Source organism: Diaporthe batatas, assembly GCF_019321695.1.
Source record: "Diaporthe batatas strain CRI 302-4 chromosome Unknown Contig00010, whole genome shotgun sequence".
Lineage (NCBI taxonomy): Eukaryota > Fungi > Ascomycota > Sordariomycetes > Diaporthales > Diaporthaceae > Diaporthe > Diaporthe batatas.
Genome location: NW_025408557.1, coordinates 1,048,937 through 1,070,452, shown reverse-complemented (window position 1 = coordinate 1,070,452; position 21,516 = coordinate 1,048,937). Strand labels below are relative to the sequence as shown.

Below are 21,516 nucleotides of genomic sequence, written 5' to 3'. Positions count from 1 at the left end.
TGCCCTCCCTCTGCCCTGGTTGGTGTCCTGTGGTAGGGTTCGAAGGTACCTAGGTACCAGTACTCCGTAGCAGCCAGCCAGGCAGGCAGTCTGGCTGTATGAGCAGACTGACAGACTGATAACCTGTGGTGCTGTTGCAGTCAGGCAGATGGAGATAACAGACACATGTGGTCCTGTTGGCTGATCAAACATGAGACGGGCGCTAAGCCGGCTGGTCTCAGGCGACCAGGCCTCACTTGGCCTGATCAGAGGATACAGATACTTCGTCCGGAAAGTCAGACAGTCAGACAAATCAGCCAGGCCAGGCGGACAGCCAGGACAGCCAGGACAGTCACCCAGTCTGCCAGTCCAGATCGAGGGAGAGGAGCCTCCACGGTCCACTGTCCACGGTCCACGGGCTGGTTGCAGGGGACTACGACTGGGGGGGCAGGGGGGGTCATCGGCCGGGCTGGGCAAGCTGGGGCAGATAAGCCAGCTCCCCCACCCTGCGTGTCACGATAAGCTGGCGCGTCCTGCAACCACTGTAACAGCAGCAACACACAGTGCCATTGCCGGCCAACTCTCGAGCTTGTCCATCAACATCAACCAGTCACCTTCAGCCCTCTCAGCCCGGTTTCGACTCGGCTGTTTCCTCTCAGACCATTTACCAATGTCCTCAAACCTTGACAGCCTGCCCCCAAGGGTCCGTTCCTGAGTGTTCCAGGTGCTTGGCCTGACGTTTCCTCTTCTGTTGGGAACCGTCCAGCCAGCCCGGCTCATCAATCATCGGTCCTGTCAGTCGGCACGACACATTGATGCTATGAATTACTGATCCCTGGCCCTGGCCCTGGCCATACTTGTGTATGCTCTCGGCCCACGGCCGATGCTCACCACTCTACAGATTACCACCACTCTGGAGCTTGAGCGTGCATGTCCTGAGCCGAGGACGGCTGGGCTGATTCCGTCACTTGTTGTATGATTCTGGGGTCAACCAGGCAAGCAAGAGCCCCACAAAGCAGCCCAGGACCCTTGTGTGCCCAGGAAGACAACAGTAGCAACACGGTCGCAGCGATAACGGAGCTCCTAACCCCCTTGGCGCCTTCCCGTGCAGCCTGGCAGCCCGAGGCACTTGGATGTCGTCCTCGCCCATGCGAATCCTCCGATGTCTTTCAAGTTGGTACTCCGTACTCCGTACGCTACGGGCCAGCGCACCTCGCTCTGCGTCCTCTGTGACATGGCCACCGCAGTCACTGGCAGCAGCTGGATTTGCGAGATCGCACCTGTTGTGTCCAGCTTCTCCGCCGTCGGGCGCACCGGTTCGACCAAGCTGTGCCAGAATGGGAGCCGCCGTACACCACTAAAGCAGAGCTACCTTCACCGCAACGCTGGCCCCAGCGTCCACCATTATCGAGACGACCGTCCGTGCCATCGACTGTCGGGCCTGAGCTGCTAACGGTCTTGCGCCCCTCTCGTGCAGCCAGCAGCCAGCAGCCAGCACGAGACACCGTCCCGTCGTGTCCGCAGAGGTGCCTATTTGCCTATCAAGTACTGTGTAGTAGTCTATCAAGCCAGCATCGCTTCAGTGGACGCCTAGTGTCGTGGGTCGCTTATTCAATGTCTACATGCTTGTTGGTAGCAGGCTAGGCAGGCTGCAGTACTACCTGACAACCCACCACACTGCAGATCCCTTTCGATGACACAGAGCACACTACCGCTCCGTACAGCATACAGCATAGCACACCACCTCTACGGCGATCCGGCATTGTACGCGCCGCGCAGCTCTGCAGTAGCTCTGCCAAGCGTCAACGGTCTAATCATCAATGATAACAACACACTCTTCATGAATCTCCACGGCGGACGGTGCCTTGTCCGCAAGCAAACCCCGTCAGCATCCAGCATTACATCCCAGATTGGCCTCCACGGCCCAGAGCTGTTGTTTCCTGTCGTCATACCTGCTGTGGGTCCCACCACCTGACGGGATCCCGGGTCTGCTCCCTCGCGCTATTGGTCTAAGCTGCCCTAGGTTCCTAAGACAACTGTCTCTGCTTCTTCCAAGTCGAGGCCCACCTCGCCTCACCGGCGCGGGTGTGCCCCTGGGGTCCTGCAGAAGTGGGTGTTTCAGTGTCTCAGTTGCTCTCGTGGTTCCTGCCGGTCTATGCCAGAACGGCCAGAGTATGACCAGTCCAAGGGCCAAACGTCCCCGTGTCAGCCGGCGGTGCTTCACCAACCGAATGGCGGCTCCCTGTGTCTTCATATCTAACCGAGTGCCCAAGTCCGCAATTCGAGGTGGAAACAGCTGCCCCAGGGGATTGTGGTGCGCGCGTACACTACCAGCAACGCGAACGAGGAAGGCTACCCGGCTCCTAGTCCACTCGAGCTTCGAGAACATTTCCGCAGGACTAGCCAAGTCTTGTTGTGTCTTCGAGTCAGCTTTGGATGCCGCCTGTGTATCAAGATTTTCACGTCAGCAACCTACATGATCAACCGACTTGCACAATCTGCGAGTCATTGCCCGAACTATGATGTGCTCTGAAGTTCTCGCCTCCTGAACAACAGGCCGGATTGCTGAGATGATCGACGGGGTTGACCTTGGGTGGGTCCTGGACATCAGTTGAAAGTGCTCCGCCGGTACGAGAAACCGCTGCCGCTGGCAAAGCGCGAGGTTCGCTACCTGCCCATGCCGCATATAATTATTGCACCCTATTGCACCCTGAATATGTGTTCGTTTTCCATTGCTCCAAGTCACACCCTCCACGGCCCCTCCGTGCAGGCACCTCAGGTGCCCGCCCAGGCAGTCGACCTCCCGAATGCTTCTGCGACGGACCATACAGGTACCGGCCAGCTTGGCGAACTGTCAAGCTGCCTGGTAAGACTCACGGCAACAATTCCGGCCAACCAGGAGCCACCTCGCCTGCAGGACCTGGATGTCAACGTGGTATCAGCCAGGAAGCGGCCTTTTGCGTTGCTGCTCCTGCTACCAGCTGCTGCTGGTGGGTGGATAGCGGTCTGTCTTACTGTCCCTAGTGCGAGCCATCGCACAGGCACCGTAAATACGGCACACTCAAGCACTCATAAGCGCACCACAGAAGTGCAAATGTACAGACTTCATCCCCCACAACCATGATTAGTTAAGCGCACCCCCGTTCCCCGGCCTCCTCTACTGGCCTGCATGGCACAGCGACAAGCAAGTATCTGCATGCATAAAATGCATCACAGCAATGTCAAACGCCGGTGGAGGGTCCGCAAAGGTTCAGGCGCCAGCCAGCCCAGCCCAGCCCAGCCCAGCCTGTTATCGACGATAATAGGCCGAGCGAGCAGCCTGCCGCTTGCCGCTTGCCGCATCTGCGTATGCGTGTACATGCAGTACCTGTAATATGCAGCTAGGCCGATGTGACGAGTCGTTCACACACATATACACACCACCTTGTCTGCCTATCGATATTGGAAAGGGTCCTCTCGAAAATCGGTTCTAACACAGGCTTGCAGCTTGGGGAATCGAGTTATTCCACTTCCAGAGTGGAGCTTGGGCCCGCCCTGCTGCCTGCCTGCCTGCCTGCCTGGCTTGTGAATGCGGCGGTTCCCCGGGAAATGCTCAAACCGGTATGCCCCTTGCTATTGTCCAAAGGCTTGTTGGTTGGTTGCGGTCGAACAGGTTGCACCTTGGCGGACAACTACAACTTCCGATGGTGTGCTGACTGGCTATGCTCTGGCGGGTCGTTGCTTATCGCACGGAATCCTTCCAACTCTATCTGCGCCACTCGAGCACTACGAGATGGTGTACCGTTGAACCAGCATTGCCACAGCCAGAGTGGTTACGCGCAGACTGCTGTCAGACGTTTGGCAATGCACGAGGTGATTGTATGGATCGTCAAAAAAAGAAATTCATGCTCGTTCCTGGCTATACAAAGGCAGGTGCTTCTCATGGATTCGAATGAAACCTTCTCGGCAGAGACCCGAGTCTTCAGAGGAGTTCCCTCATTTGCATCTCTCACATCTCTCGATAAGCACCACAAATGGAGGCTAGACTTCTTCCTACACAATACAACTCAACCAGCCAAACCGCCCGTTACGTGTGCATACGTGACACCCACGATAAGACTTGAAAGAAAAGCTAATACCTCTTTATTCGGGTTAAAAAAAAAGAAATGATAAAAAATGTATATTACGTATTTATCAACTTTACATACAGAGCATAACCTACTAGTAGGTAGTCCAGAGGCCGAGAAGACGACTAATAGATAAACACATAGGACACAGGTAGACAAAAATAACAAATTGTGGCCAAAGCTCAAAAAATAAACCGAAAAACAAATGCGGCCTGTGTGGAGAACACACGACTTTCAGATTTTCCTAAATACTGAAATATGCTTCAGTCTGACACTGTCCCAACTGACTTAAACCGGGTCACGGTTACGTGGAACGGGAAGCTTATTCATAAACGGTAGCTTTACCAGAAGTGGTTTGTAGTTTTGCTATGAAGTTGTAAAAACCTAATTCCCACTCAAAAGTTTTGTGTGTTGAGGTTCCCATACTCTTCACAAGGCTGATAGATCAGGGCCACCCATTGTACCAATGTGCCTCACATGATCTTAATTAAAAGTCCCAAGGTGAGGGGGGTGGCAGACCCTACTCTATGTCAAGAGATTGGTAACACTTCGGGAGCTGCTGCTAGTTCTTGGGATAGGGACATGAACCTGTGGCGTGATTTCCTCCGCAATGCAGGCATCCTTGTTGCTTAGCCATTTTCGACGAGGTCGATGGGTCTTGCGAAGTCTGATGCTTTGAGCTAGAATTTATCTTGTGTCAGTATTGGACGTGTGATTTTGAGGATTGTTTCTGTAAGTTTGAGTTTGAAATGCTGGGTTGTTCTTGACTGTTGATTGAAATCGATGGCCAGGAAACAAGAACGGGGAGATAAGCCTCGAGGCTTCGTGACTTATATATGTGGACGATCCAGCCTTGGAATACAGCACTGCCATCAGTCTGATCTGGTATTACATGCACTCGAAGTGATGAGCAGAGAGTGGCTAATCAGATGGTTCGCGAGTGACGGGATGAATACAATCCAGCACCTGCGTGCGTAACCCAAAGGACGATAGATAGCATTGCCACAGAGTAAGATGAAGGTGAGTGGCAGTCTCAAATGAATCATGAACGCGGTTATCGCGAGCGCAAATTCCTATTCCCTGGTCTATCATCTTGTAGTTAGTCACCAAAGATATCATATCACAGAACATTTACTAGCATAAGACACAACTGTCATGGCGGCATGGCCTACCAAATCCAACTAAGTGCTGCTCGGAGCCAAGTCTTTCGGCTTGGGATTCTGCTCTTTCCAGGCAAGGTGTGTCTGACCTTGTCCATGAAGGACGTGTTGGTGGTGTTGGTGGTGTTGGTGGCGGTGGTCGACTTCTTGCTGTATCGCTCGACGATTCCCTCCACAGCCCACACGGCATCGGGCAGAACCCGTTTTCACGGCGTCCAGGGAGCTCTTGAGGAAGGGGTCGTCGGGCCAAATTCCACGAAGGAACTCAACCTGAGATTTCCTTGTCTTAATGTCCTTGAGATTTCTCTGGGATTCCTTGAGGGCCTGCTCACGGTCGTGTGTGGTACTATCTCGCATTTCTTTCTCGCTAGTAATGACTTGCATACTGCGTCTTTCCTTACCCCTGAGGAGCGCCCCCCCCCCCCCCGAAGGACCCGGCCGCGCATACCTTGGCACCGCTGGATGATAGGGGAAAAGAAAAGCCATTTATAATTCTAGTATTTTAGCTGGGCCATCTATTGCGCACATGTGCAATTGGTTAATGTTCCCGTCTCGATTATATAGAATATTAAAAAGAATTACACATGCCATACCTAACCTAGGGTAGTGTTTCTATGAAGTGATGCCTATCTTGAGACACAAGCCTAATTACGTCAAGAAACACAATCATTGTGTGTCAAATCTCTCATGTTTGGAGGATTTCATGAGCATTTTCAATAACAACCTACTCGAGTCGAGCCTTATATTGGTTTCGCTTCTATTCCGTATACATCTGAGGAATTACATGACGTCTTTATGCGGTGAGGGCCTTATACATTGGGAGAAACATTTGGTAAGAGGAACGCCAAAAGTACGTGATTTCACAGTATTGGGCAGTCACCAGAGATATCACGTCAATAGGGATACTCCCAATTTGGTCTATGAAGATCCCAAAGTCTTAATCATTATACATGGACCTTGCTCTGAGGCATGACCTCCTGAACCCCTTGGACAGATAGCTCATTCCACCATGACGCCAGCCCGGACATGAGGTTGTAACCGATCCATCTCCAGACACAGTAAAACAGTCGAAAGGGCTTATGCGCGAGGAGCAGCCGGACGCCACCTGCGTGCGTCATCACAGTCAGCAAGGTTCGCGTGGTCGACAAGGCCCCAGTCCGCCTCAAATAGATACACCCGCAGAAAAAGAGGACGCCCGAGGGAAGGGACAGCTTCTCACCTTGCGTCGTCCAGTACTTATTTATTCCACTTCGGTGGCGCGGCGCATTCTTTTACGGTGTGAGGCCCACCGCAGTTCGAGCACACCGGCTGCCCGTTGCTAGACATATTCAACGGTGGCTATGAGGATATCCTTCTCGAGGCGGACTGTGTTTGTGGAATGAGAAGTTGCTTGTTGCGTTTCGGTTGTGGTTGTGCGGTGTTGCGAAGCAGAGCTGGCTCTGCCTTGGTATCTTGTCTGGTCTTGAGGATCACTTCTGAGTACTTGTTTTTCTTGGAAGTTCTTGATTGTTGATTGGTACTGATGAGCAGGATTTGTGGAATTGTACGAGCCCGGGAAGTTTGGCGACTTTTATAGGCCAGCGAGACAATGAATCACTGGCAATTTACTGGTCTCTGGAAGTTCAAAATGGCTCAACAAGAGAGTCTGCTCACTCAGTTGGCCTATGAATGAGAGGTCAGACCGATTTTAGCTCTTCCAAGGTCCAGACAGTGGTGCTATGAAACTGGGAAACGAGAGTGAGTATCGAAATGTCATGATTTGAGAACTACCTAATCTGCTTGGGGTCATATACGGTCTCAAATTTCGGCATAGGTGCTGGCTATGAACTGACATTACAACATTTCCTGCCATTCGGAGAGTGACATTGCAATAATCCATGACAAGCAACAGAAACCGAGACACAGATAATGTACGGGGCTCCTGAAGTGCCGGAGACAACTTCCCTTGATAGGGCTTCTTTTCAATTTATCACAAGCTTTAAGTTGAAAAGATATCATAGGCTAGACATAGACGCCGTAGGCAATATAGTCGAGACTATACTGGGTGATGTTTGGTTAAATATGCTTGTGCCTGGAGAGGCGCAAGCACATTATGCTTGAAGAGTGCGCGAAATCATAATCGAAAAAGCATTGACCATTACATATCTCTGCACGGTATATGACATTGGGTGCTGGTCGATAGTAGCAATTTGGCAGACGTCGATAAAGTTCTAACCGGTATTTGCGGCAACTAGACAGTTGAAGGCAGCGAGGATCCATGTGAGTGGCTTCTCAACCGACTCGGGGCCCAGCTCAGATCTACCAGAAGTATCGAGTTTTACCCGAGTTCAGAGTCGCTCGGGGCTGATTCGCTCCAAGGTTGTTCACAGCCACTGAGGCTGTCCCAAGTTCTTGTCACTTATTTCATCACAGCAGGTCTGCACTAAAATTTGGTGATATCATCTAGAATTCTTGAGAAGTCTATTTGCTAATCACCCACAACCGAACGAGGTCTGGCCCATGATACGCTCTTGCCTGTTTCCAAGCCGTCCTGGAATACCACGAACCAGCCTCCCAAATCCAGTTGCCTATAACAACGGGCCTGATCTAGGCTCGCGTCATCAAAGCTCTAGGGGGCCCGCCTGCTGCCTGTCGAGCCTTGCCCGGGGAAGTTCCCGGTGGAACCCTCACCAGGCAGAGCCGCAGGTGGCTGACGCACACACCCTAACCGCTTCCTCGACCCCCACCGCTGAGAAAGACGTTCTTTTCGCCCAAATGGTTTCCTCCTCTTTTCAAGTCCTTCCCATCAGCTAGTGGGGCGGTAAGCGGTGCCCGTAGGGATTGATGTCCTGTTGTGTTGGCTGGATGACGATGTTGCCGTCCGGCCAACTGAGCCAGGGGTCTAGTGTGAAGACACACAGACCAATGGCTCCATCGCACCCCCGGATTCCAAGCTTGTCTCCACTTAATGCTCGGCCTTCTGTGCGTTGGGGAGCTCGTTCAGGGCCTCGCCAATTATGTCAAGCGCCTTGCGCAGCTCCGCCTCGCTAATTACGAGTGGGGGAGCGAAGCGGATAATGTTACCGTGCGTCGGTTTGGCCTGGGTTCTGTTAGTATTTTGTTCATTGTGACAGTGGGCTTCGTACGTCCGTCGCAGCGGTCCATGCGGGACAGGCGGTGAGTGGGACGGGTTGTCATGTGAGGTGACAAATGGATGGACCACCAGTGGACATTGGGAGATGACTTACCAGAACACCCTTGGATTTCAGGAGAATGCAAAGATCCCAGCTGTTCACGATTAGTCGTCTCCTTTCAAAGCTGGGAGTGTGGGGAGGAAGAACTGCACGCGTACTGGGACCCTTGAGGGTCCAGTAATCGCCCGATGATCCTTTCCTGTGGGTCTAGGGGTTCGACTTACGCGGTGCGTCCGTTGGTGGCAGACTCGTCGATAACCACGGCATTGAGCAAACCCTTGCCCCGGACCTTGGCGACGAGCGGCGACTTGAAGGCGGCCACGCCGTCACGGAAGACGTTGCCCAGCCTCTCGGCCTTCCCGACCATGTCCTCCTCCTCGATGAGCTCCAGGGCGCGCACGGAGACGGCGCAGCCCAGCGGGTTTCCACCATAGGTGGAGCCGTGGGTACCGGGCTCGACCACGAGCATGACGTCCTTGTCTCCAAGGACACAGGACACGGGATACATGCCGCCGGAGATGGCCTTGCCGAGGGTGACCAGGTCGGGCTTGATGTTGGCCCACTGGTGGCAGAGCATCTTGCCGGTGCGGCCAATGCCGGTCTGGATCTCGTCGCAGATGAAGAGGACGTTGTGCTTCTTGCAGAGAGCGGAGACATTGCTCAGGTAGTCGTCGTCCGGCACAACAACGCCGGCCTCACCCTGGATGGGCTCGACAATGAAGGCCGCGCTCTCCTTTCCGTGGCGCTCGAGAACGGCCTCCAGGTCGGCGATATTGTTGTAGCGGATGGGGTTGCCGGTGGTGGGGCAGAAAGCACCGATGTTTGGCACAAATGGGCCGTAGTTGTCGCGCGACTCTGGGTCAACAGACAGCGAGATTGCCGTCATCTATACTTGGTGTGATTAGATCGCGGTGCCTCCATGTATATTTTTTGTGACAAGTTTCGAGACTGTAGCCACGCTGCTCAGCCGCAAGCAGCACTCACCGTCCTTCCGTGAAAGTTCTCGGTCGCAGAAAACACCAGGGCCTTGTTCTCGGGGACCCCCTTGACCTTGTATGACCACTTCCTCGCAATCTTGATGGCGGTCTCGACAGCCTCGGCGCCGGTGTTCATGGGCAGCACCATGTCATAGCCGAAGACGGAGCGCACCTTCTCGGCCCAGACGGGGAAGACGTCGTTGTGGAATGCGCGCGAGCTGAGTGTCAGGCGGCCGGCCTGCTCAGTCAGGGCCTTGATCAGCTCTGGGTGGCAGTGACCCTGGTTGACGGCGCTGTAGGCGGACAGGAAGTCGAGGTAGTGCTTGCCCTCGGGATCCCAGACGTTGACGCCCTGAGCCTTCGCAAAGACGACGGGCAGGGGGTGGTAGTTGTGCGCGGCGAACTGGTTCTCGGCAGCAATGGCAGCCTTGGTGGAGGTCGCATGGTAGCCCGATGCGCCGCTGGTTGCGCCATTGGTGGCAGAGACGTCCTTGTCTGCGTGGGGCGCCATGATGACTTTGGTCTGTGGTTCGAGAGTTCCTGTCGTGGGTTCGCGACGGCGGGACGAGCGACCAGGAGGTATGCAGTATGAATAAGGCTGAGGGTGTTGTATTGGTCTCGGGTAATATCGTGGCCGCTCTCGGGAAAGGAGGGACCTTAAAGTATGTGGTTATGAGAAACAGGAGAACAAAGCAGACGAGGCGTCCGAGGAAGGGGGCCGAGGGGGCGGCAGGGCTAAAATAGTCAGTCGTAAGACGTCTTGAGGCCAGGTTTCCTAGCAGGCCTGGCAGCCCCGTCTCGGATCCTCTTGACTGTGCGGTGGACTGGATTGTTGAAGAGTGGCACACTAGACCCCTAAGTGCAAGTATAACCGCGAGGTTGGTTTTGGTATTACACACGACTTGTCATTCCGCGGTCACAAGATAGGCAGCGCACTGTGGAGGAGCCGAGACAAGCCGCCGCTATGAATAATGAGATGCACTTGCATCTGCCCGCGAATCATTCAAGCGGTCAGCCGTCTGTCTCTTTTTCAATTGATCAATTGATCGTGAGCATCGTCCGGGAATGCCCTCCATCTTGTGTCAACCGATGCCATCACTTTTGGGGGCCAGCCTACGCCGTAGACCAGTACCGACAAATAATACAGTAGTCTAACTAGGACGGCGCTGCTCCTGCTGGGCCCCCGATAGCGGGATGGAGGGGTGACAATGTCCCCCACGCTGCGCTGCGGCTCCGGCTGCAGGGGCAGGTGCCAGTGGACAAGGTCGCTGCCAATCAACGACGATCAATTTGACAACAATCAACCCCCCCTCTTCCCCCCTCCTGGTCCTCAACCCTTGTATTCAGGGTTGGGAAAGGGGTGACTGACTGACTGGCTGACTGACATCCAAGCAAGACAGACAGGCAGACTGAGAGCTCCCATGAGCTACCAAGCCACTTGATCATGTCCACCCGTGAGGCCCGCCAGCCTCATTCTCAACATGGACTCGCCATACCGCCACTATACGTCGTGACCGGCTTGGTCCTATTGCGTACCCTCAATGCATTTTGCACGGGGCGCACTTTCTTCCAGCCAGACGAGTACTTCCAGGCTCTCGAACCAGCATGGAACCTCGCGTTTGGGCCCAATAGCGGTGCCTGGTTGACCTGGGTGAGTCTGCTCATAATTATGGATGAATTCAAAGCCTTTGGTGAAACCCCACGACTGATGGTGATTCTAGGAATGGCAATATCATCTGAGGTCTTCCCTCCACCCAGCCCTGTTTGCCCTCGCATATGCTGCCGCGGACAAGGTCATGAGCGTGCTGTCATGCCTGCCAGCCTTCAGAGCCTCCGTGCTGGTCGCATTGCCCAAGCTGGTCCAGGCATGTCTCGCGGCGCTGGCTGACTTGTACACTTGGAAGCTCGCCGAGAAGGTCTACGGCCAGGGCAGCAGGTCGGCCTGGTCCGCCCTGTGCGTGACCGTGCTCAACCCCTGGCAGTGGTACTGCTCCGCGAGGACCTTTTCGAATTCCCTCGAGATGACACTCACCATAGCGGCCCTGAACTACTGGCCCTGGGAGTTGCTGGGTGACGCTGCCGAGACTCATGGTGGCTCCCCCGCGAGACGGAACCGTCTTGCCAGCCTCCGGGTCTCCCTTTTCCTTGCCGCGATTGCGGTTCTTTTGAGGCCCACAAACGTTTTTATCTGGGGCACTGTAGTTCTGGTGGCTTTCACCCGCTTGACACTACGTGGGAAAAGCCCAATCAGTTTGCGGGTAGCCCTGGTCCTCTTCAGGGAGGCTGTCTTGTGTGGGAGTGCCGGTCTGGCACTGTCTGCCATCTCTGACCGTCTCTACTTTGGCGAATGGACATTCCCACCATATCATTGGCTTCACTTCAACCTGAACCAGGACCTTGCTGTCTTTTATGGGGAAATGGCATGGCATTACTACCTCTCCCAAGGCATCACCCAGCTCGCCATGACATTCCTGCCATTCGCGCTCGTTGGTATATACAGGTCCGCGTTGTCGTCGACCTCAGGTGCCACGGCGACCCAATCCAACGCCCTCAGAACACTGGCCTACACGGTCATTAGCACTATTGCGGTCTTATCTGCGGTCTCGCATAAGGAAGTCCGCTTCATCTACCCACTCCTCCCAACTCTGCATATCCTCGCGGCCCCATCTTTCGCCTCCTTTTTCTCTGCCGCTCCAGGCCGCCAGCCCTCCCAGGGCAGGACCGCTCTCCTTGCCGGTCTCATATTCGTCAATCTTATCATAGCAACGTACCTCTCCCTCTTCCACGTTGCTGCACCAATCTCCGTCATGCACTTCCTCCGACATGAATACGAGCGCATCCACCCTGACCGTCTCAATCTTCACCTCGAGCATCCCATTCTCAACCACCATCATAGCCTCACGCAGCCATCACCTGTCGATGGTAGTAACGACACCGACGAGCTCTTTGCTCTCTTCCTGACTCCATGCCACGCGACACCCTGGCGCTCACACCTCGTCTACCCCTCTCTCCGCGCGAGGGCATTGACCTGTGAGCCCCCGCTGCACACAGCGCCTGGCAGCGTGGAGCGGGCGTCGTACATGGACGAGACCAAGAGGTTCTTTGACGGGTTCGGCTCCAGCGACCAGTGGGGCGTCAGCTTCCTAGCGGAGGAAATATGGCCGCTGGCAACTGGCGGGGATCAGTCCAAGGTTGGAGGCCGAGGTGGCGAGATGCCGCGCTATATTGTTGGGTTTGAGAGCATGGAGGTGGCCCTGACTGGATTTCTTGACAGCGCAGACATGGGGTGGAAATTGAAGCGTGTTTGGAGCGGGTGGAATGGATTGTTTAGCGATGATGAGAGGAAAGAAGGGTATCTGGCTGTTTGGGATACCGGAGTATATCCAGAATAGCATGCATCTTCCGTGGGGTGGTTTCACTATAATTGAATGCTACAATCACATCAGAGACTGAAAGCTGTTCTCCCAATCCATATATGATATGGCTGAAAGCCAATCTTCACCTGGGAACGACTTCTTACCCAAGTAATATGGAACTGGTGTGCTGTTTTGATCTTTGATTCATGCTAGTATTTACTTTTCAAATGTAATATGCGCATGATGCCAGAGACATGCCTCGTGTCTTGTTATACTAAGAAGAAAGCGACATGGCGGCGAGTGGTGCATATATTTCCCCACACACACTACATCAGAGCATATACCTAAACTCGGGGTTCAAATCACCCAGCTCCGTCTTCTCGTATTCAGTCAGGTTCGCGCGCACGGTCTTGTCCCTCTTGCGGTTCTCCCACGTGATGAGCGCGGCGTAGACGCAGCAGCTCACGAGGCTGAGGCAGATGAAGCCGATGCAGATGCTGTAGCCGGGCTTGTAGAAGGGCGCGTCCTTGGCGAGGAAGGCGTAGGTGGAGATGATGCCGCCGATGTTGCCGAAGCCGATCTGCCAGGCGGACCCGATGGCGCGGCGGTGGTGGCCGCCCAGGTTCATGTTGAACCAGCACACGATGACGGGCATGGCCGAGTAGGTGCCCATGACGACCAGGAAGAGGGCGCCGTACTTGACGCTGGTGCGGTCGTGGACGGTCAGCAGGACGGCGAAGCCGCTGATGGCGATGCAGATGGGCACGACGGTGAAGAGGAAGCGGTGGCGGGCGAGGTCGGACGCGAAGGCGACCAGCATGCTAAAACCGAAGGCCACGGCCCAGGGCGGCACGCTGTGCAGCTGCGTCTCGATGGGGCTGTAGCCGTAGGCCTGGATGATGGAGGGCGCGAAGTAGGCGTAGCCGTAGGCCGGGACGATCAGCCCGAAGTACATGAAGCCCCCGACGATGACCTTTGGGTCCCGCAGCACGGTGAGGACGTCGGAGATGGTGATCTTGCGCTCGGCGGCGTTGTGGCCCAGATCCGCCCGCAGGCGCGCCTTGACGTACTCGCGCTCCGGCTCCGTGAGCCATTTGGCCTGTTCCGGGAAGGCTGGGAATGTGAAGAGGAAGGTCATGCAGACGAGCACGGTGATGGCGCCCTCAATAATAAAAATCCACCTCCAACCATGGTAGCCTCTGAGCCCATCCACTGAGGAATGAGGAAAGCGTGTCAGCCAATGTTTCTGAAAACCAAGACGAGACGATCAACACGGTTGACTCACTCTTCCCTATCGCGGACGCCAACAGCCCGCCAAACGCACCGGCAAGACTTGTCGAGGCGAAGAAGAATGTGAAGCGCTTTTGGGCCTCACTTCTCTTATACCACATTCCCAGCAGGTAAAAGCAGCCACTAAAAGGATGTAAGAGGCGTGTTCAGCAGGGACGTAGGGGCATACGGAAAGACTGACGGGAACATGCCACACTCAAAGATGCCCAAGAAGAACCTCGTGGCAAGAATGCCAGAGTAGTTCTTCGTCAAGCCCTGGAAGACAGTCACCAGGCCAAAGGCGATCCCGCACAGCGACAGCCAGACCCTGGGCGAGAGCTTCTTGAGCAGGATGTTGGAGGGGATCTCGAAGAAGACGTAGGGGACGAAGAAGATGACCAAGATGGTGTTGTACTCGGTGCCGCCCAGGCGCAGGTCCTCGACGAGGTGGAAGGACCTGGCGTTGGCGACGTTGACGCGGTCCAGGAAGGCGAGCAGGTACAGGATGCTGATGAAGGGCAGGAGGTGCAAGTCGACGCGGGTCATGAGCTTCCTCTCGGTCGTGTGTGGCGGGCAGGCGACGCCGAGCTCGTCGTAGTCTTCTGAGTAGCCCGGCTCCCTGTCCCCCGCGTACATGCCGGTTGGGGATCCGCCCTCCTTGACACCGGCCCCATCGCTGTGGACGTCTATGCCGCCGTCCCCGGCCGGCGCTGGAGCTGTGAGTTTCAGTTAGTTCATGTTCCCGCAGGTTGATCCTTTCTTACGAATGAGTCGATGGTACAACATGTACCGACAGACAGGCAGTATGAGTAATCCACAAATCCCCAAATAACGAACGCATCTTGGTGATCGCACAACGACAGCAAACGAGCGAGCTTCGGCACTTACGGGACTTCTTGGTGAACATGCTAACAGAGCCTTGGCTTCAGGTCCGACGTCGAGGTCAAGCAGGAGAAGCCGGCGCAGAGGCGGTTCACTATAACTCGCAGCCACGGATGAGGCGGGGGAGGGAGAGGTGACAGAGGGCGAGGCGCGATGCGGGATGACGAGAAGCAGATAAATAGCTTACTGAGAAAAAAAGAGGCGAGGTACCTTGCATGTGGTTGCCCTTAAATCCGCCCCGGCGGGCCTCCATCTCCCTCGGGCTGGGGAGGACGAGTCACCTCACTACACAGTACTTGTTTGGTCAGATTATTAGTTGATCCACACACGTCCTCTCTCGCTCGCCTCTCCGGGAGGCACACCCCGTCCGATCGGAGCCAACCCCCCCAGCCCGGGCGCGTGCTTACCCCAGCGTTATACCGGATCGAGTCTGGGGCTCCCCACAGCAACGATGCCTAGGTATTTCTTGAATAATATGTCACTGAGCTCAGTACACATGTATGTAATTACTTTTTTTTTTATCCAGCAAATCAAGTGTTGCTTCACATAACACCTGAATGCCTCCCAGAGGCCTCAACCAGCACCAAGGAACAATTGGACAAGATCTCGTCCACCAGGGGAAAAAGGCCCGCATCCCCTCCCCATCATCCCGTCCCGTCCTGGTCCTACGCACAGAAACGGGCAGCTGCAGCTTCCATCTCGTGGTATGTCTCCGCCTCGTGCGCCGCGGTGCGACCGTGGGCGAGGGAATACCGCTAGAAACATCGGGATTTCCGTGGCACATACACAAAACAATCTTCCAAAGTGAGACACGCAGCATAGACACAGGCATCCCCAAGTCATCATCCCGGGCCTTAACCGCCCGTGTTGGTTGCCGGCAGCTCGCTCGCCCGTGGCTGGGCCTAATTTCTCACTTGCACCACGCCATCAGTCTTGCGCAGTACACGATCCCTCTGGTTATTCCAGGTCATATCAGCGTTGCACCCAGGCGGCCGCCACAATGCGATTTGGAGTTCCAAGGTTTTGGGAGGGGGGACAGAAACAACCATTTTGATACCATTTATGGAATCTGGAAGGGGGGGGGGGAATCCAAGGTGTACATACCGGGATATAGATCCCAATCTCGAAATCTGTGAGTAACAGAGAGAGGGACAGCCAGCAAAAAAAGGGCACGGCGCGCCGAGTTCGCTCTCACATTTGCCAGGGACTCGGGGAAAAGTCCCCATAGATTCAAGCTTAAAACGGCCCTAGCCCCTGGGGAAGCGGCCGCGCTACTGCAGCTAAACCCCAGACCCTCCCGCTTTTGCCCAGGTCCTAGCAGCAGCCGAGGCGAGCCCAGTTGCCCAGCGAGGTGCCCGCGGGCAGGATCCGGCCGCCCTGAGGATCGATCATGCACATGTTTTGTGAAGTCTTCTAGATATTTGAGCCTCACCCGGTCCAGAACGAGGACTTGGCTCAGTGTGAGCTCTAGGACAGCAGTAATCCCACCAAACCCTACTGCTCGCACTCTATTAAGAACACAGTCGGACTGTAAACCCCCGGCTGTCTCACGGCCATCGGAACGACAGCCGCAGGAAAGACTATTCCTGAGACCTTTTCCTCTTGACTTTCTTCTTCCCGGCTCCTGGCTCCTACGTGACACGGGCGAGATTGCGCCCACGCTCATGTCCCGACCCGGCCACGCGGCCGCCCGTCACCGAGAAGCAAAGAAAAACCCGCGTGGCATCCCGTCAACAGCAAATGGAGCTTCAGTAGCAATGTGGCAAGCGGGGGAAGTTATCACACCCAGGGGTTATGTTCCCTAATACTCTTCTTTTCTCATTCCCAAACCGCGTATAGGCAGGTAGCTAAACCAGGGTATCCTCAAGTAGCAGCAGCAGAATCATCGACAGGTAACATCAACATATGCCGTTACCGTACAGTAGCAGCCCACCGCTTTCGCTCAAAGCTTTCCTGACAGGACGACTTTGAGAAAGCTTGGGCCCCCAAGGTTCGAACAAAAGCTGGTCCCATCTTGTCCATCCCTTCGTATTGAATCCTTCAGTATGAGAGCCAGCCACCCCTCTCCCCGTGCCTCTCTTGCCGTGTGTGGTCTTTGCTCTTTCGAAGTCGCTGTCTTGATCTCTCTCTCTCTCTCTTGCATGAATTTGCCTGCCTTGGTCTGGCGATTCCCAAAACCAAACCGCCATAAAGTTGAAGATTGAAAACATTAATAAAATCGGGTCCGATGGTTGTAATTCCGGGTGTAGTTGGGAACCAAAGAGGGGGCATTAAAATCGTACATCGTAGTTGTACATCCACAGCTGTTGCTAATATCCTGTTCATGGCCAGATCGATGGGACAATGAGCTCGCACATCAGTGCTGAGATGCGTTGGCTTCTGGTGCCTTCTGAGGGGCATCTTTCTCTGCCTCGGCCGGCCGTTTGATATCGAGGCTCTTTCCGCGCACGGGGAGTGCCGAGCTGAGGGATCCACGATCACCAGGTGGTGATTTGGTGCGCCCAGCATTCTCCTTGGCCTCTCGCATCTTGTTCTTGATCCATCCAGAAAGCCCTCTTGATTCCTCCCTGCTATGGCCATGTTCTCTGCTGCCAGAGTCGATACTGGAGTGAGCTTCCAGGGTCGGCTCGGACGAGTCTCCCGTGAAACTGTGCCGAGGTTTGTTCACGTCAGTGCCAACAGAGCTGTTGCTGGTCTCGGCCGTCCTGTTGAACCCAATCCTCCGGGGCGATGTCACGGCAGGCTCTGGACCCTCGGGGAAGTCGTCCTTTTTGCGTGACAGTCGCCATCGTCGTTTCCTGTCCTGCTGTTCGCCATGCTCAACCTGCTCGATAGACGGGATTGGCTCCTCTATGCGATCGGCATCAGAGCCTTCGTTGAAAGAACTGTGCAGGGAAGTGGGTGGTGACTGATGCGTTCTCAGCCCGTGTTCGGCATTTTCACTTGGCAAGTGGCCACTTGACGGCATCTGCGAGGCCCGTGGCGTGGGCTCAGACGGGGTATCAATCGCGTCCGGCCTCGGCAAGTCCTGCGCTGGTACCTCGGCTTCTTGTTGAGGGTATTCCGTCATCCTCTCGATCGGGTTAAAAGACTCGACAGTCGGCGAAACCGCGCTGGAGTGAGCAAGAGACGCAGCAGAACTTGCTGCACTGGGGTTCGTGCTCGGTACGCGCTTCTTCCGAAGCTTGTTGGGTTGCTTCTTCTCGCTATTTTCTGTAGGCGACCGTTGGAATAGGCTGCTCAGGTTCCGCTCCTTGGTCGGGGTTGTCGCGGCCTCTGGAGCTGTCTTGGGTTCCAGAAGGCGCTCCTGGCTCCTTTCACGTGCGTACCCAGGCGTCAGGCCTCCTTTACTGCTTGCCAGTGGATCCGATTGCTCGCTGGCTTCGGGTGTCTCCACCTCCTGGACTGTGGGAGGCGCCGGGATGTTCGCAGAAGATGCTACCACAGGTGTCAGTGGTGACACAGGCGCGCCGGCCCCTTCGTTCCTCATGTGCGCAAACCTCCCAGACTGGATTGCCGGCGACCTTTTGGACGGAACCGTATTGCTCCTGCCGAGCCCGCTGGATGGTGTTGACGCAAGGGCAGGGCTACCAGGGCTCGGGGCACCATTTGATGCGCGCGAGTGCCTCGAGCTGGTAGATTTATTTCGTCGAATGGCCCCATCTCGGGATATGCTTTCCGCCGCGGCGCTGGCATTAGATGCAGATCTGTGGACGCCGGACTTACGAGATGAACCGGGGGTTACAGGCGCATTGATGACGGGGGTGCCCTTCTGCACCTCCTGCACCGTCTTCTCGTCCGCAGCCGTGCCTTGCATTCCGATCAGGAAGTGGTCCTGGTTCTCAATCAGGAAAATGAGGACGCATTGGTTGAGGCGATACTCCTCCGGGGCCATGGCGTGCCTGGGATGCGACAGCATGCCGGGCTGGAAGATGGCTGCTAGGTTCTGCGAGTTCATGCGATTTTCATCCGCCTTAGCTGCAAAGACGGCCAACAGATCGAGGATATAGAGCAAAAGCTGTCGGTTCAGAGGAGGCAGCTGCGTGATGAGGCGCTGGTACTTTTTGATCGCGGACTCGACGTCGAACTCGTCGATGAACTGAGGCCCGTCGGCGTCGCCAACAGCCGACTTGGTCGCGCCTTTCAGCGGGCCCCTAAAATTCTCGTACAGCTCAAGGGGCACAACGGGCTCCGGAAGATCGTTTAGGTACCGCCGAAGCACGTTCGCTGCGTCGTGGACTGTGTAGCCATCCCAACTGAGGCCCTTGCCGTAGCGATCCGGGGAGTCAAACACCTGTTTGAGCTCCTTGATGCGCTTTTCGGACCCATTGAGACGGAAGATTCCCTCGACGTTCGTTGCTGTATTTCCGCATCAGCACGGAGTCCCGTTACGACGAGGGGGCGACTTCACGCGTACGTACCCTTCTCTTTCAGGTAAACCCCACACTTCGCGACCACGATGGGTACGTATCCGTATATGTAGCTCTTGCCGTTGTCGTCGACTAGCGATATGGCGACGTTCGCGTAGACGATGCTCTGTCGCAACGGCACGCCGAAGATACCGGGTGCTTTCGTTTCTGCACAAGTCAGCGGGGCGGTTTCTGGTGGAGCAATGGTGCAAAGACAAAGAGGAGGAGCCCGCAGGCTTCCGCCCAGATGCGCGCCCAGGGAGGCGCCGAGTCGCGTCCTGCGCCTCTGCTGCTGTGAGGCCCTGCCCAACCAGCCAGGGCTGGAGATGAAGCTGTGGGAGGGCCTGAGCAGCAGAGGTGTGACAGGGCCAGGCAAGTGAGGATGTTGCTGCGAGACATGTTCCAGGGACAGCAGGTCATCTGGGTTGCTGCCATGGTATGCCGCTGCAAGAGAAACCCATTGTTCTAGAAGAGCAGGGCAAGGAGTAGAGGGATCTTCACCATGTGACTCCTCATGCTTGGAGAGCTTGAAATTTTTCCACCAGGACTTGAGGTCGCGTTTGCTGGGAGGGGAGGCGTGAGAAGCAGTCGGGGTTGGTGGTTGGGTATTTGGCCCTCCGCCATGGTTTGCAGCAGCTGCAGTGGTCGGAGGGTGAATATTGGGGGGGTTCGGAGGGTTTGCGGCGGACGTCATCGTGAGGGTACGGCACGCAAGGACGACCGTGCTGGCAGTGCTGTAGATCAGCACAGGGACACAGGCAAGCCGGTCGCAGCGTTGGGAGCCAGGATTGAATCAGAGGTGGTTTGGTTTTCCGACTATGTGGTGTGTGCAGCGGGACGAGAGCGTTCGATCTGAGCTGGCAGCGGGGGTGCAAGCAGCAGGCTGGGCTGGGCTGAAAGGAGTGGATTGTGGTCACAAAAGATGAGCGACCGAGTGCAAGTCGTGTTGTGGAGGGAGATGGGCGGCAACGACGTTTAGTTCAGTTTGGATTGGACTGGGCTGGGCTGGGCTGGCTGGACTGGGAGACCACCGGGCTGGGCCTTGCTGTGCTCTCTCTCTGGCTGCGCTTTGCTGCACTTCGCTTCGCTGCTTACTTGGCTGCTTGCCTGCTGCTTGCCCTGCTGCTGCCACTGGTGCTGCTGCTGCTGCTGCTGCTGCTGCTGCTGCTGCTGCTGCTGCGGCGCTTGGGAGGACCCAGGCGGGCTGGAGGCTGGAGCAGTGATGTGTGACGTCCATGGGTGTTCTGGGGGCCTGGGGTACTTGGATACCCCTGTGTTTTGATGGGCCGCCCAAGTGCCAGGGCTGCCAGGTGGGCTAGGCTCAGACCAGACCAGACCAGACCTAGACCAGGTGCTGAAGGGGGGATGAACGGGCAGACTGGTACCTGGGTGGGAGGGGTCCTCCTAAGGTCCGAATGACCAGCCAGCCAGCACCAAGGGCAGAGGGCTGGTGGATTGGGGGCCCACAGGGGCTCCACAGGGGCTGCACCGTTGCTCCCGGGCACCCAGGTAGATGACAAGAGTACGAGCGGCAGTGGTGTACATGCTGACATGCTGCTTGGCTGCACTAGATGGCTGATCACCCTGAGTCCCCTACTGCTACACTGGATATGTTTACCCTGGCATGGCAACCAGCAAATGTACTCGGTACTGCAGGTATGAAATCACAGTCTGGTTCAAGCCTTTCCTTGCCAAGATCAGACGGCTTCAGAAAGCAAGTTTGCAAACCCAAAACATTGGCAGGAAAGGCAGGAAAGGTTATGTACCTGCAGTTGACTCGAGCAGGACAAGACAGCTAATAAGCACAGCATTGCACAGCCCTCCAGACATACGCACACTCACACGCAGGCACAAACATTTGTACAGTACAGTATGACTTGCGAGATGGGCACATCCCCTCTGTCTGGACTCTGGCCGGCCAAGGATCGCCCTGGGGGAGTTCTGTTCCCTGCTTTCTCTTTTATTAGAATGCCACCCCGGCTAATCCTCTTCAGTCTCTCTGGCACTGCATCGTGCACACACACTCGCAGCACACACACCCCACAAACACAAACGCAGGGACCACCAGAGCTGGCTTGCAGCTTGACCACCTCAGATCCTCTTCCAACCTCCCACCAGGTGATGCCGGTCCGCAGTTTCCGTTCGCAGGGTGCCAGCAGCTCCCACGTACTGGCAGACAGGATCTACAAAGCAGAGGACAATGGA

The 21,516-nt window shown here is 55.7% G+C and overlaps 4 protein-coding genes across 4 annotated transcripts; 1 reads left to right on the top strand and 3 right to left on the bottom strand.

Annotated features, from left to right (window-relative positions):
- Positions 1-7,673: 7,673 nt before the first annotated feature.
- On the bottom strand, positions 7,674-10,250 carry KVR01_008622 (ornithine-oxo-acid transaminase). The gene is made up of 4 exons (XM_044793902.1): positions 9,403-10,250; positions 8,643-9,304; positions 8,473-8,512; positions 7,674-8,324 (listed from the first exon to the last, which is right to left on the bottom strand). The coding sequence occupies exons 1-4, from the start codon at positions 9,904-9,906 to the stop codon at positions 8,190-8,192; spliced, it is 1,341 nt and encodes a 446-aa protein (XP_044642389.1). The 5' UTR covers positions 9,907-10,250; the 3' UTR covers positions 7,674-8,189.
- Positions 10,251-10,396: 146 nt separating this feature from the next.
- Positions 10,397-12,850, top strand: KVR01_008532 (uncharacterized protein). Its single transcript, XM_044788910.1, has 2 exons — positions 10,397-11,046; positions 11,117-12,850. The coding sequence occupies exons 1-2, from the start codon at positions 10,840-10,842 to the stop codon at positions 12,785-12,787; spliced, it is 1,878 nt and encodes a 625-aa protein (XP_044642299.1). The 5' UTR covers positions 10,397-10,839; the 3' UTR covers positions 12,788-12,850.
- An 88-nt stretch (positions 12,851-12,938) lies between these two features.
- On the bottom strand, positions 12,939-15,254 carry KVR01_008827 (uncharacterized protein). The gene is made up of 4 exons (XM_044790522.1): positions 14,909-15,254; positions 14,223-14,736; positions 14,037-14,164; positions 12,939-13,963 (listed from the first exon to the last, which is right to left on the bottom strand). The coding sequence occupies exons 1-4, from the start codon at positions 14,925-14,927 to the stop codon at positions 13,083-13,085; spliced, it is 1,542 nt and encodes a 513-aa protein (XP_044642594.1). The 5' UTR covers positions 14,928-15,254; the 3' UTR covers positions 12,939-13,082.
- A 771-nt stretch (positions 15,255-16,025) lies between these two features.
- Positions 16,026-20,702, bottom strand: KVR01_008817 (uncharacterized protein). The gene is made up of 2 exons (XM_044787149.1): positions 19,324-20,702; positions 16,026-19,261 (listed from the first exon to the last, which is right to left on the bottom strand). The coding sequence occupies exons 1-2, from the start codon at positions 20,003-20,005 to the stop codon at positions 17,259-17,261; spliced, it is 2,685 nt and encodes an 894-aa protein (XP_044642584.1). The 5' UTR covers positions 20,006-20,702; the 3' UTR covers positions 16,026-17,258.
- Positions 20,703-21,516: the final 814 nt, after the last annotated feature.

Coding starts and splice junctions, on each gene's coding strand:
- KVR01_008827 (XM_044790522.1), bottom strand. Junction 14,165..14,222: donor TTTGAGTGTGGCATGTTCCC/GTCAGTCTTTCC, acceptor ACATCCTTTTAG/TGGCTGCTTTTACCTGCTGG. Junction 13,964..14,036: donor GGCGTCCGCGATAGGGAAGA/GTGAGTCAACCG, acceptor CTCATTCCTCAG/TGGATGGGCTCAGAGGCTAC.
- KVR01_008532 (XM_044788910.1), top strand. CDS start 10,840: ATGTCCACCCGTGAGGCCCGCCAGCCTCATTCTCAACATGGACTCGCC. Junction 11,047..11,116: donor GCGGTGCCTGGTTGACCTGG/GTGAGTCTGCTC, acceptor TGGTGATTCTAG/GAATGGCAATATCATCTGAG.
- KVR01_008622 (XM_044793902.1), bottom strand. CDS start 9,906: ATGGCGCCCCACGCAGACAAGGACGTCTCTGCCACCAATGGCGCAACC. Junction 8,513..8,642: donor GCCACCAACGGACGCACCGC/GTAAGTCGAACC, acceptor AATCGTGAACAG/CTGGGATCTTTGCATTCTCC. Junction 8,325..8,472: donor TGAAATCCAAGGGTGTTCTG/GTAAGTCATCTC, acceptor AACAGAACCCAG/GCCAAACCGACGCACGGTAA.
- KVR01_008817 (XM_044787149.1), bottom strand. CDS start 20,005: ATGACGTCCGCCGCAAACCCTCCGAACCCCCCCAATATTCACCCTCCG. Junction 19,262..19,323: donor GGTTTACCTGAAAGAGAAGG/GTACGTACGCGT, acceptor GCGGAAATACAG/CAACGAACGTCGAGGGAATC.